This window comes from Protobothrops mucrosquamatus, unplaced genomic scaffold, assembly GCF_001527695.2.
Source record: "Protobothrops mucrosquamatus isolate PMUCROS unplaced genomic scaffold, P.Mucros_1.0 scaffold1124, whole genome shotgun sequence".
Classification (NCBI taxonomy): domain Eukaryota; kingdom Metazoa; phylum Chordata; class Lepidosauria; order Squamata; family Viperidae; genus Protobothrops; species Protobothrops mucrosquamatus.
Window position 1 is genome coordinate 213698 of NW_015387342.1, and position 15075 is coordinate 228772.

Sequence of the window (15075 nt, forward strand, 5' to 3'; positions counted from 1 at the left end):
GATTTAAGTCTCCCCACCCACGCAGCCTAGACCAGTTCTCTGTGCTCCTTCCTCCTCCTTCACAGGAGGCCTTCAGATGAGGTGGTAAAGAGAACAGAACCCCCTGTGCTTGGGAGGTTGTGCAGAAGCATTTGGGCTGGATTCCTGCTGGAAGACTGGCAATGGTGGGCAAATAGGCTTCCCTCAGCAGATATGGAAAAAAAGGGCGGTATCTTAGAGACTGTCTCCATGGAGGCTCCTTCACACAAACCACGATAGCTCATTAATATGCAGCTGCTGCTTTAATTTCACCACGCTCTCTCCCCTCCCTCTCCTCCTCCCTCCAGTGCTTAATGGGCCTGTCCTTCACCCCCAGAACTGTGTGGGTCTTTAAGCCCAGGTGGGAGAGCGTTATGCCATTCTGTCTCTAGTTCTTAATTTGCTCTTTCAGTGGAAATCCTCTCCAATTCACAACCTTGCAAATGACTTACTCTGTCAATTTACATGTAGAAGAAAATGAATTGGGTTACCGTGCATTGGGTGTCTTGGTTTGGGGGACTCGACCCATGCTTTTTAACTACAGTGCACTACAGTCACCCTCAGCCCGCCAGTAGCTTTGCTGCTCCAGGTTGAGAAGAACTGCAGTCCTGCACACATGGAAGGCACTATAATTCGGTATCTTTGCCCTGTCATATTGCAGTTGGAATTGGACATGGGCAAACAGGTCACCTGACTGATTGTCTAAATCAATCAATCAGTCAGTTGCCTGATATAGTTGCCCGTCTCACAGCAGTGATTCTGAATCTTCACTCCGTCAGGCCAACTTCCCCTAAATAAAGCATATGCCTTGGAAAATTCTGAGATGAACTGTGTTCTAAAATAAGAAATGATAATTGCTCTTCTTTTAACACAATTTTGTGATGATCATTATTTTGCAGGAACTGTTAGGAAGGTAATTCTCTGTAGAGGCTGAGCAGTCGACACCTTGGTTTGCAGCCAATTATTAATCTGTCATTCTAACCAGAATCCCTGAAATACTTTGACAATATAAAGTTAAAGATACAAATGGGATTGTCTCATTTAGACTCAGACCTGCCTAGCCAATGCTGTCCTCAAAATGGCCAACCAGATGCTTTGGGGAATTTATTGACATACGTGATTGTATCTTGCTTTTCACCGCCAAGAAACTTGAGAATGGGAGGTCCATAAGACAGGCATGACACAATAAAAATCTCCCATCATTTCTCCCATGATAGTAGTTGCTTCCAATAATAAAGCCATCATGACTAGAAAGTGTTGATAGCTTTGTTTTCAAGAAATGTGTCTAGTCTTGTTCTAAAACCCTTCAAGTAGATTACCAACATTACATTTTTGTAGAAACTATGTTGCTTCTCCTTTAACCTTCTATATGTCTTAGAAAATTATTATTAATAATACTTTCCCTCAATTTATTTGGGGCATACTCTGATCAGCTAACTGGTCAGCTTTTTATTGTGTCCTCTCCAAATCCTATTTTTTTAAAATTAGCATTATCTTAAATACTTTCATGTTTTCTGGTACAGAGGATGATATTTGGGATGCTTTTATTATATAAAGGTGTTGAATTGTTTTGGATTAAGGACCATTTTTGAGTGGAATGCCAGGAGCTATACTCCAAAAATTGGGCAGGAATAGGACGAAAATTAATGTTGATTTAATTTTAATTGACATTTATCAAATTAACATATTTAAATATAATTGATATTTTTCCATTTATTTTCTGTTCTATTCAGTAGGGTCTGCAGGGGGCAAGAGAGTTAGAGTGGCAGAAGCAGCATCATGATGAAAGACCATCCTCTTTTCCACAATCATCCTAAGGTTACATGAACTTAAGGGCAGGATTTGTGTCACAATGCTGCTTTGGTCAACTTGGCTAAGGCAGTGAGAGCCTGTGGATGGTGCTGGTTGTATTATTTTTTTGCAACATTAGTGTGGGAGGTGCTTTCAACCCTCTTATTAGAAGACAAGTGATTTCACATCTGAGTTATTTTGAGATCTCCTGAGGAATTACATTCTGGACCCAATGATGTTTGGTATCCAGATTTTTTTTTTTAGGAGGGCCTAGATTCACTCTTTGCCTTAATACCTTGACACAACAGACTTCTAGTTTCTTACTAAGGAGAGGTCAAATTCAACATAAAAATCTGAGATTTGAAATGACAATATTTTTTTAAAAAAGGCTCTGTTAAAAAAAAAAACTGATGGAAGCACTTCAATCTCACAAAATAATTCTATTATTAAACCAGGCATGTCAAACTCGCGACGTCACGTGACGTCGCGTGACGTATCGGAGCTTTTTCTCCATTGCCGGCAATGGGGTGGGTGCGGTTTTGGGATGACGCGTCCGGCCCATGGGCCGGCAGTTTGACACCCCTGCATTAAACTTAAGGTGACGTCCAGGAACAAAAATGCTTCAGGTAGGTATTCAAAAATCCAGAGTCAAGTAACAATTCACCCAGAAGCTTAGTTCTGTCTTCTGAAGATGGAATGTTCCCTGCTTATTTAATTTCTATACCATTGCAATTTGCATGGGCTCTTGGAATTTGACCTGAATAAAATAAAACTGCATACAATCAATAACACCTGAGCAATATAGACAATAAGACCATACCAAGCCATCATTTCCTGAATGTTCTTGGGAAATGCTCAGTCTTCACTAACTTCCAGATAGCCACAAGTGTATGTGTTATCCTGGCCTCGAGAGGAAGAGGAAAGAGTTCCAAAATAGGGGTTTGCAATAAAGATGGCCAGATTTGGCTAGGGAGCATACAGTACATCAGGTGGGTGGAAGTGCTCCTGAGATTCTTTGAAACCAAGCAATGTAGGGCTTTATAAGCTCAAACCATTTATAATTAGAAACAAATTGCTAGCCAGTTCAGCCCCTTTGTTGTTGGGTGTCATGTAGCTATGGTGATGTTTGTTTGCCAGCAAGTACACCATTGCATTTTGCAACAAACACAGTTTCTGAGTGATTTTCAAAGGCAGCCCCATACAGAGCCTCTTGCAGTAGTACAGTTGTGTGATACGTACATAAGTCACTGTTGCCAAGAGTTCCCACTCCATGTAGGGAACAACTGGGACAAAACTGAAGAACTCCTGACTATGCTTTCTATCTATCCATCTAGCAGGCTGTGAGTTTAGAATAGAGTTACACCTGAAGCTGGTAGAGAGCCCTTCTGAATAAACAAACAGTAGCTCAGATTTGCTGTGGTTTAACTTCAGGCTGTTTAGTTCGTGAACCTCCAAACAGGTTGAGGTATACAGGTGGAAAGGTGGAGACATAAACAGTTTAAATAATCTGCTTCCTCTGAGGCAGGGGTCTTCAGACTTGACCCTTTTATGACTTGTGGACTTCAATTCCCAGAATTCCTCAGCCAGCATGCCTGGCTGAGGAATTCTGGGAGTTGAAGTCCACAAGTCATAAAAGGGCCAAGCTTGAAGACCCCTGTTCTAAGGCATTTGTTAACTAATATCTCACTATCTTCTGAAGAATTTTCCTCAAAAAAGGGAAGGTGAAGACCAGGCAACAGTTGTCCAAAACAGCTGGGATGAAGGAAGCCTCTTGAAAAGGCAGTGTACCAGTGCCTCCTTCAAGATGGCTGACAACATTCCCTCCCTTAAGAGACTGATTATTTCTTGGTCCCACTTAGTGTGTGTCCCATACCACGCATAAAACTAAACAAGCTGAAGGAGCTAAGAGAAGCTTGATTGCAGTCTCACAAACAGCAGGGTTAGGGAGCACCCTGTCCACTTCATTAGAGCCCATAAGCTGAAAGAAGTCCTAGATAGCATTACAAGACATTATCCGGCATCACTTCTGTCTTTGTCCATGAAAAATACAGACTGCAGTGAATGTAACTTTTATTAGCGAAATGTTGGACTAACAAGTCATAGAAGCCAGGGGGCTTCATCCTTCCCCTGGCAAAAATTGAACAATCTAAAGCAAGATTAGCAAGCCAGGATTGATGCTTTATTGCTCTTACTGCTATTCTGTAGGCTTGAACATAAGCTTATGCCCCTAAGCAGTCATATTCACATTTCATTTTCCTCCACCAGCATTCCAGGCATAGTTACTGCTGCTTCATCTCCTGGTTTTTCCAAAAAAACTCCCTAGAATTGGCTAATGGGAAGGGTCCACTTGGGAGCAATCATATTAAGTATTAAAGATGCCTCCTGAATCCAAAAGCCTATGGAGTACCCTAAGATCACTAAGAAGATTCCCAAATGCCCTCTGGAATCCACCTGCATCCATTAGGCACCTGAGACAGATCTGCCTCGCAGAGGTCCTGGGCAACCATGAATCTCATCTGGAGCAGAGAGTGATCTAATTATGATAAAATAAAAAAAAACTTCAACCAAATACCCTCCACATCATTAACTGTTCTGAGAAAACAATCCAGGTATATCTATGTGTATGAGCAGATTTATGTGGGAGATGCCTATGGTTGTCCTGGAATTTCTGAGCCTTCCCCGAAGCTGCTCTCAAGATACGAAAATTAAAATTTCACAGCACTAAAAAGCTGGGGAAATTTCCAAACTAATTTTAATAGGTAGGTTTGAAAAAGCATCCTATTCAGCAGCACAGCGGTCAGAAGATGAACAGGACCCCCAACATATCCTTGTTGCCCAATCATACACATAGGCACACTTGGCCTGTTTCCCCACAAGTGAAACCTTGGCCACAGACAAGATGTGTCTCATAATCAACACTACCCCACCCAATCCTGGAGTTGGTTGCTGAAATACTTAGAGGGAGGGGAATTTCAGGATGACATCAGGGGTCTTCCCCCCACAAGGTTTTGATAATGCATGCCAGATCCACTTGGATATCCAGTATCAAAGTGTGGATGAACATGTTTAAATTACAAGTAGAACTGGCATCTACCATTAGTAACTCAAGGCCAAGATCACTAGCAGTTTTATTTCTTAGATTTTGGATTGAAATGTTTGGGCTAGAAGTGGGGACCAGCACCAAATTTTTGGCCCTCTTTCTCCTACACCTATGGCACGCGTGCCAGAGGTGGCACTCAGAGCCCTCTCTGCGGGCACATGCACCATGCCCCAGAGATGGCAACCGTCCCTCTTCAACCAGCCGCCCTCTAACTTGCCGAGGTCCCACATGGCCGGATGCTTCCCAGCATGGCTGGTTTCCCGTCCCATCCCTCCTGGCCTCGCATGCTCTCCTTTTCCCGGGCACGACCCACTGCATCACCTCCTCAGCTGTCATCCAGCCATCCAGCTCAGAGGCGGCTTCTCTGAACTGCTGGCAGTGGGCTGCGGAGCCCCAGAGTGTGCCGGTTGAGGGGCTGGCAGGCTGTGGCTGCTGACGGACACTGTCGGCCCCCATGTGCTCGCTGGCCTCTGTGTGCGGGGGCCGATGGTGTCAGGCCGAAGCTGCCCCGGCCCCTGCCCCGCCTTGTCCTGTGGCAATGGCATCCCTGCCCTGCCTCGCCTTGCCTCACCCCGCAGGACAAGCCTCCTGCCCACCGCCCCACCTGCGAGAGATCCCCTGGATCACCTCCAACCCTGCCCGGCCCCCACAGGTGTCCCTTCCCATGAGTAACATCGAGGTGACCACGCCCACCTTGGCCACACCCACCCAGTCTGCCATGACCACCACAGCCACACCCACCTGGCACCCGGCAATAAATAAGTGGGTTTTGGGTTGCAGTTTGGGCACTCGGTCTGTAAAAGGTTCGCCATCACTGTCCTACAGTAACTTGCCTAGTTCTTCAAGTCATTCTCTCTCAATCCATTTCTTCTTATTATTATATTTATATTTTCCCAGTAAGTATTGTTTTGTGCATGACTCCTCTTAATTTCATTGCGTGAATACTTGCACTTCCTGATTTCATTTTCTCCGATTTCACTTTTTACAATCTCCTCTCCATAAATCTAAAACTCAGAGTATGTTTTAGATCTTGATGAAACAGACAATCATTCATGAAAACATACGTTATAATACTTTTAATAATTCTATTGCAAAAAAAAAAACTTCAGCTGTTTGGGAAGTGAAATTCTGTACAGAAAACAATATATTTTAAATAAGTCTTTCTTCAAGGCCGGTATGGCGTTCATTCTGTGCAGAGAGCATGCAAATTAACTCAGCATCAGACAACAATTCAACTTTATGAGCCACAGCTTTCACTTTTTAAAAAGCGAATCCCAAGTGTGCTTAGTCCTTGGGAAGTGTGAGGTTCACTCTGGTCTGTTGAAATCTCTATTCCAAATAATTAAGATAAAGTGTTTTAAAGCCATGCACAGTTTTTGGGACTGCAGCAGGGGAACAAATAACCAGCATGTGCAAAACTACTGCAATACAAGCCATCACATTGTCTTTCTCTTAATAGTGACTCCAGCTTTCCTTTTGTGTAGGTTTGGGAGAGCAGGAATAGTCATACTTCTATACTGCGCTTTCCTGCTCCAACGTGTTTGCATATTTTTTTTTTAATTCCAGGGCTCTGTATACCTATGAAGAAGATTCTGATAATCTGAAGCTGGCAGCCTCAGGAAGTGAGTATTGGAATCAAATGCTACTTTGTCTTTAGTCCGAGCAGTTTTTGCCTCCAAAAAAGGGATTTGCTCCTTCCTTCCATAGAGCATAGTTGCATAGTCAGAGGGTTGAATTTGGGACTGAGCTGCTCATGACTTACGACAGGGATCTCCCCAGATGGCTGAGAAAACAGACTTCATTTTATAAAGTGTATCCTAAGCTGAAAAGCAGAAGGGTCTGGCTGTTGCTTTTGTCCCATGAGTGTGTTGCTTTCTCTCCCCAGCTGGTGGCCTGCAAGAGCTGTCTAGCCATTTTGAGAACCAGAAGGTGATGTACGGATTCTGCAGTGTCAAAGATCCCCAGGCCACCCTGCCTAAATATGTCCTCGTTAATTGGGTAAGGCCTAAAAAAAAAGCCTCTCTGGGGAATAGCTCACTCTTCTTTCCTGAAGGAGAATGTTTCATTTATATGCATGATATAAAACTGACTAGCCTAGAAGGAGAAATTACGCTGTATTTAAAATGTATACCAACCAGAGACACTTCCTTCTCCCTCCTCCCGCCCTCATTTGATAGAACACTCAAGTAGTCCTATCTGGATTGACACTCGATACGTAAAGCCTATCCTTGCTCTCACTATCTTTGTTTAAAATAATTTGTAAACACATTCATGTATCTGGTTTAGGTAGAATTGTGTGTGCGCATAAATTCTTCTAAGGGGCTGGGAGAAAGAGGCCCCTTCCTAAGCCCTACTCAAAACATGAACTTGATCTGGATCAAGCAATTACATGTTTCCCTCATGGTAAAAAAAAACAAACTGGACATAATCATTTTAAGCTGTACATATTGTGTGGTTTGGTCCTGAGTGGACTTAGCTATCTTTCAAGAACTGGACAGGAGAAGAACTTCCAAGTGATGATTTCCTGGTCACAAAGTCACATTTTTCTCTTTTCCCCCCTTCTTCCTGCTCTTACAACACAGGAGTCTTTTGGGGATCTGTGCTAACAGCCTTAAGATTTAGGTAGGATTTAGGTAGAAAGTGACCCTCTAGTATCTTGAAATTGATCCTCATGATGAAGGTTGATATCTCTCCAAACTTTTGGACTAGTCATACGTGACCATTTTTCAACACAAGGTGATCTCTTTGTAAGAGCATCTGTGCTTTCTCCTATTCAAGAAAACATCAAGATGGCTCTGAGGAAAAAGCCAGTACTTTTAGCAGACATATTGCTGGCTTCCACTGACCACAGTAGATTGTACAGTATTGCCCTCTAATGGAATTACTGTGGTAATAAACAGCATAAGTTTAAACTGCCTGCCTCACCATTCAGAAACCGCCCATTCTCACATTACCATTCTGTATTTCCTTCCTTCTTCACTCCCTAGTTTTTAACCTACATTTTCAGCATCTAACTTAGATCTTGGCTAATGGAAATGTTTAAATACAATATTCTTTAGGGAGAAAATAGCTTGTCGATTTTTTTAAAAAAATAAGTGAATTCTCAGTAGGAATATACATGGCATTTAAAAAGAAGGCGGTGCTATTTTCCAGTTATTCAGGAAAAGCCTAAAAATCTTGAACAACAGTTTCCCACTGCTGTGTCCATACTCTCAAGGATTATCTCCCCCCCCAGATTATTACCCTCCAGATGTGTTGGATTATAACTATAATTACCACCAACCAAAATAGCTATAGCTGTGCTGCTTGGAAATGATGGGAGTTATATGGAATACATTTGAGGATGCCAGGCTAGAGAAAACTATTTGAGGAATATACTGAAAGGATGTTCCTTGGTGTTTTTGCAGTAATTGAGATGGCAAAGAAACAGCTGAGTGTATTTGTGAATTGCGACCATGTCTGGCTGCCTGGGGGTGATGGCATTTTCCTGGATATCGCATGTTTGGATACTGCTGAGGAGCAGACCTTCCCATAAATGCAGCTGCTTTGCTTTGAGATTAAGAGTAGCTACTGAGCTGCAAATTATTATCTTAATGTAGAAAGTGAAAAGGGAATGGACAACATGCCCTAGGAAGAGCTTGTCCACTTCTCCACTATGAGAGGATTCATACAAAGCAATAGAACAGGGGTAGTCAACCTTGGCTCTTTTATGACTCGTGGACTTCAACTCCCAGAATTCCTGAGCCAGCTTAGCTGGCTCAGGAATTCTGGGAGTTGAAGTCCACGAGTCATAAAAGAGCCAAGGTTGACTACCCCTGCAATAGAAGCTATGTTAACTGTATGAGTTCCAGCTTCCTTTTTCCAGAAGTTGCTACAGTCCCCATGGAGACACCTCCTATTTGTACTGGTAGGCACATCTGGAATTTCAAAAGTGGAAGACTAAAGGCTAAAATGGCTCTCCCAATAGTGATTGGGTGGGGGATGGTCACAGAACTGGTGTGATTGTTCTTCCCCATTCCTCCAACCTCTCTGCTTATCCTTGTAAATTTTTTCCCCTGGGTGGGCAAACATCCGCACAATGCTTTAGATTGCTGCCATCCATGTATATATATTTTTAATTTTTCTAAGAATGTCTCTAGAGTTTGTCTATGGAGGTTCTCAATCACCTACGTCATGGTTCTCCCAAAGGTGCTTTTTCAAAAGGCAACTGGACTTTCTTGTTTTTCCTTGAAGACATTTCTCTTCTCATCCAAAAAGCTTCTGTTAGAATTGAAGAAGCTTTTTAGTGAGAAGCAAAAGGTCTTTAAGGAAAAACAAAATCCAGTTGCCTTTTGAAAAAGCACCTTTGGGTCTCTTTGTAACCTGGAGGTATCCTTAGAAATATGTATAATGCTTTTCTTTGCTTTGCTTTCTGTTAAATGAAAATTGTATTGACTAAAAATCAGGGCAATTGGAACGCATCAAATGAGGGGAGCACCTTGGCACCCACAAAATTTAAGAGAGGTCAGAGGAAGAGGGGTGTCGCTTTTCTACATTGCTAGCAGAATTATATGGCTTTTGTCTTAAGTATCACATCTTTTGTTGTTGGCCCAAATGTATGTCTGGAAAATCTTTCATTTCTGAAACCAGACAATTTCTCCTGGTCTGGTGCCATCTTTGTTTCTGTCAATTCTTCTGGAGAGCCTGTGTGTGCATGAGTGACATTTCTCAGTGTTAATATTTCCTATAATTCTTCCTTCTCCTTCTTGGCAGGTGGGAGAGGATGTAGCTGATGCCCGCAAGTGTGCCTGTGCTAGCCATGTGGCCAAGATTGCAGAGTTCTTCCAGGTAGGTGAGAGGTTATGTGAATGGAACATGCAGGTGGAGATGAGAGGCAGGGTAGGCTAATGGTCAAGAGTTGGACCTGGACTGGGGAGACTCATATGGATGATATTGGTCTCGTCCCTCGCTCTCAGCTCAGTCTATCTCACCACATTGTTCCTGTGAGAATAGAACTAGGAGATAATCTCCTCTAAGCTGCTCTGAGCTCTTAGAGAAAAGATGGGATGTAAATAGAATAAATCGATAATTAAACTTCTGCTGTACCCAAAATGTTGAGATAACAGTCCTTTTACATATAGTGTAATGAAAGCATGACATTAGTCTATAAAGGATAGAGCAGGGCATCCTATTGCTCTAGTACATGTAGCTTGTATTATAATTTCAGCCTTTAAAGAACTTTTCCCCATTGTCTCTTAAGGGGAAGGTTGTTGGTTGCAGAGAAAGGTGATACAAACACAATGCAAAAAAAGGAATAAAGGGGGAAATTAAAGAATGAATGATTTGGGTATGATCCCAGTCGCAGCTTGCTTCAGTCCTACCTATCATGCACACTTCACTAGATGACTCCTAAGTAATACATAAGTAATAATAAGACTAAGAAGGATAAGAAATAAATATTAAGAATTCTAAATAGCAAAAGATGGTCTTTACCTAAAATGTGTTGATTATGAACTATTGGAAAGTGGGCCCAGTTCCACATGGTGAGTCTGGGGTGGCCATGTCTTGTCTCAGAAAAGTTGATCCTGAATACTTTTGTGTGATTTTAATGCCTCCTCTGACAGGGTGTGGATGTAATTGTCAATGCTAGCAGCGTGGAAGACATAGACCCAGGAGCTATTGGTCAGCGACTCTCCAATGGCTTGGCTCGCATTGCCAGTCCAGTGCTGCACCGCCTTCGCCTGCGTGAGGATGAAAATGCCCAACCTGTGGTAATATTTCTTCTACACTCTTCACTGAGCCAACCTCACATTAGTTTTTCCTTCCGAGTTTTGCTGGTGGGATAGGAACAGAAGCAACAGGGCCTCAGCTTATTTCTCGGTCTCAAGGACAAAACACTTCATTTTCAAGAGTGACAATACAGAAGAACAACAGTTCTTGGGTTGATCTGTTGTCACATGTTCCTTCAGAGCAGCGGTTCTCAACCTATGGGTTGCGACCCCATTTGGGGTCGATCGACCATTTCACGGGGGTCGCCAAGCAAGGCTGTCCGCCATTTTTTTTCCCCTTTTCCGACGGGTGTCTTACCTCCCTTGAGCTGGGCCAGCTGGTGGTCGGCCTGCTCCGTCTCTGCTGCTTGCCAGCTACGCCTCGGCCAGCGCAGGGGGCGGAACCACGCATGCACGGCGCTCCTGGGCAGGGAAAGTCCTCGACTTACGACCGGTTTAGTCCTCGACTTACGACCGGTTTAGTCCTCGACTTAACGACCGGTTTAGTCCTCGACTTACGACCGGTTGGGGGTCGCGGCATTAAAAAGGTTGAGAACCACTGCTTCAGAGGAAGTTATGTATTTGGGGAAATTTCTAGGCAGTTATTCCCATGCAATTATGATCATGCACAATGGAAGAAATCATTCCGTTAAGGTGACTCTAGCAACAGATGACGGCTTTCTAAGGGGGATAGCAAACCTAGAATACAAACACACCTCTCTCAATGAGTCTTATCTGACTGACTTCTGAATTCTAGGGCACGGTCTATCAGAAGACAGATGCAGCTGTGGAGATGAAACGCCTCAACCGGGAGCAATTCTGGGAGCAGGCTAAGGTGGGTCATCCTCCTTCTAAACAGCTCAGGCTCAGACACCACATCTGTGTGGGCGCCAGTGTGCCTACGGACTGGCACAAAACACGCAGTCGGTCCTGGCTTCCTTTGAATCACCCCTGCCGTGGGACGGGAGGCACGTTATGAGTGGCGTTGGCACTGACCATCCCTGTTTCATCTTTTGCAGAAAGAGGAAGAGCTACGCAAAGAAGAAGAGCGGAAGAAAGCCCTGGACGAGCGGCTGCGTTTTGAGCAAGAGCGCATGGAGCAGGAGAGGCAGGAGCAAGAGGAGCGTGAGAAGCGCTACCGGGAGCGTGAAGAGCAGATCGAGGAGCATAGGCAAGGGAGGGACTAGGAGGAGGAGGAGGAGGGTGGTGGAGGTGCTGGTGGTAGTAATAATAGTGAGGGGGAGAGGCAATAGCCAGATCTATTGCATTCTCCAACTGAGACAAAAGCTGCTTCCTCCCACAGACAGTGGCGTTTATGAGCAGCTGTAATTTTGTCCATTATTCTTTGACATGCTAGATTTAGAATATTATATACTCTTGTGGTTTTTCTTTTTTGATTTTTTTTTTTTTTTTTTGTGAATCATGGTTATGTGGCACAATGTTTTTCATGGTTTGATTGATTTGGGTAAGAGATTGCTGGGTGAAGTTCTACCTCTCTCTGCCTCTCTTTGGGAGGAGTCATTGATGTTATGTAGAGATACAAGGATGTTTCTTTGACACATTTTCATATTATTAGAAGTAAAAATTGTCTTGTCTCATTGCTTGCCCAGTTGCTTTTCCTTCTGTTTGGCTTGTCCTCAGCGTGTCCCAAGTTGTGTCTCAATGTTCTGCCTGCATCACCCTAATTTTAAGAAACCTGTTGCAGCTAGATGCCCACATGATTCTTCAGTACTGGGGAAAGGCCATACAGGAATTCAAGGGTACAGGCTATGTTTTGACAATACAAAGCCCCAGGTTCAAGGGCTGCTCCCCATCAAAAAGGGTCTTGAATAGCTTAGTAAAACTTACTTCATTTCCTGACTGATTAGCCTTTTGCTGTGTGTGTATTTAATTGTTTAGTAAGCTATAACTTGTCTTATTTATTATAATAAAAATATTACAAGGAATTTATTCTCCCAACATGTCTGTGGGTTGCTTAGACTGAGATACAGTGACTGCCTATAGGGCTCTCGGTTGGTTTTTAAAAGTGGGGATTTCAGCCTCCCCAGTCCATGTATAATTTTTCAGACTGTGCTTTATGGCACTCTTCGGTCTCTTGGAAACTTATGACAACTAGAAACAGCAGCTCTTTTTTCCTATGTGCCCTGCGGTGAATACTTACAGAAATCTGTTGGGTAAAACACTAGAGGAGAGGTCCCCAACCTATGGGCCATGGCCCACTACTGGCCCATGGCCTCTTGGCCACCAGGCCGCGAAAATAGCTGGGCAGTGCACACGCGTGTGCGCGTGCTCACCTCCCCTCATGCCACCATTGCTGCAAGTGTTGTGTGGGCAGCGCCAGCACCACTAGTATTGCGTGGATGGCGGCAGTAACGCAAGTAGCAGGTGGCCCACGGTGTGATCCTTGCGCGGGGGCGGGGGCGCAATCCTTGTGCCGGTGGCATCACTGTGGGCCGCAGCGCAAGCTTCCCACGGGAGCGGCGGCAGGAGCCTCATGCCTGGGGTGGCATTGCTGCGGACCGCGGCGCAATCCTTGCGCTGGTGGTAACATCGTCGCGAGCCTGGAGGCGGCGGCCCCACAAGCCTCACACAGGTGCCGCCATTGCTGAAAGCCTTGCGCACATGCTCCCAGCCCCATTTGCGTGGTGCGCATGCTCGCAGCCTGTTTGTACGTGTGCACACACGTGTGGCCACATTCACGTTTGCGCATGCACGCGTAAGGTGCCTGCCCCTCCCTCTCCCACTGGGCCGCCGAAACAAAAAAGTTGGAGACCCCTGCACTGGAGCATAATCTCTGTGTATTTTTAATGGAGTAAATGGGGAAGCCCCTAACTCGATTTATTAAGCACCTGATTAGGCACCTGTGAGAGGCATCGGATAATGTCCCCATCAGAGCCGAAATTGTCCAGCAGTCCCATCGCCCCATAGGGTCTGCTGAGGGACTCCTTCCTCTCATGATAGGCTGGGGCCTCCTGGAGTGACATTCTCAGTGGGAGACAACATGTTGTGGAATGCTCTCCCCTGAAACTACATGGTTCCCAATTCCTGTTTTAATTCATTAACAAGTGAAAGTAATATTATTCGAACTGATTTTGGACCCTAGTTGATTTGGGTGCCTGTGATTATATGGTTTTTAATTGCCTTGTGCCTTTATACATTATTGTTTTTGCTTTGCCATTCCTTGCTCAAGGTCCATTAGGATTGGGGCAAGCTTAAGTATAGATAGATAGGCAGCGTGACAGAGACAGATACAATTCTACTTATACAGTAGTTTGTGGTGGCTCTGCAAGGTTACCCCAGCAATCAGGGTGTTTTGGGGAAAAAAACCCACCTTTCACCTTGTTACAAGCTATCTGTGGGCCCGTTCCTTTCATATGCTTAAGTGGGCCAGTTGGGAGAATATGGTTTGTTGCAAGAACAATCTACAGTTAATTGACTCCAGTTAGCAAAACCCCAAACTCAAAACTTACCCCATATGGACAGGTTAAACTAAGTCAGCCAGCTGTGTTGGAAGATTACCAAAACCCTAGCAATTGCCTTCTGGGAGAAAAAAAAATGCTGAAGAGGAAAAATGGCTACAAAGGCATTACAGGAAGTACTCATTTAGTGACTGCCTTGGATGGGAACGGTTCACGGTTAAGATAGTGATAAAGTAACTTTGCAATCAATCCTCACATTTATTATCTCCACAGACCTGCAAAGCGAAGGAAAGCTGTAGTAAGATTGTAAGCGTAGTCATGGTTTTACTTAGTGATCACCTCACTTAACAACTGAGTTGCCAGTTCCAAATGTGGTCACTAAACGAGGACTGCTTGCACAGAACTCACTGCTAAAGCCTGCCAGTGGAAGACATACCTTCCCGACGGTGATCAGCTACTAGAGTCAACTCACACAGGTTGCTAGATAACCGGTCAATGGGGAAAAGGCTAGTGATCTCATGAAGTATTGCCAGTTTTCTTCTAGACTAGAACCTTTGGCAACTTTAAGGTACGTGGACCAATTCTTTCAAAGAATTCTGGCTGGGGAATTCTGGAAGTTGAAGTCCACGTTTCTTAAAGTGGTTAAGATTGTGAAACACTGTTCTGGTTAAGATATCTAGTTAAGATATGACTTAAGAGAATTGGATTTCAGTGTTTATAAAGCTGGCTGAGCTAATTGGTTTGGGGGAGAGGTTCTATCATTTGGTTTATTCTTTATATGAGAAGTGTCTTTTCTATTATTATAGCAGCCATTATTTACAAAGACGATTCATGCGGTGCTTCTCTTTGCCTTTGACTACTATGTTTAAGAGAGGCCCTCTGTTAACAAATGAGAGAGAAGGAATGTTAAAAAGAGACATTTTTTGCACCCTCTGCCTAATTTTGCAGCAGGAGGCAGACAACTGGAACCATCTGTCAAAAAAAACAACAACCCTATAAG

At 44.0% G+C, this 15075-nt stretch overlaps 1 protein-coding gene across 1 annotated transcript in view; it reads left to right on the forward strand.

Annotated features, from left to right (window-relative positions):
• DBN1 (drebrin 1) overlaps positions 1–15075 on the forward strand; it is a 46008-nt gene that overhangs the window by 21250 nt on the left and 9683 nt on the right. Inside the window, exons 2-7 of the mRNA XM_029284931.1 lie at positions 6476–6531; positions 6795–6907; positions 9662–9736; positions 10513–10659; positions 11414–11491; positions 11676–11827. Coding sequence (XP_029140764.1) covers positions 6476–6531; positions 6795–6907; positions 9662–9736; positions 10513–10659; positions 11414–11491; positions 11676–11827 — 621 coding nt within the window. The remainder of the gene's footprint in view (positions 1–6475; positions 6532–6794; positions 6908–9661; positions 9737–10512; positions 10660–11413; positions 11492–11675; positions 11828–15075) is intronic.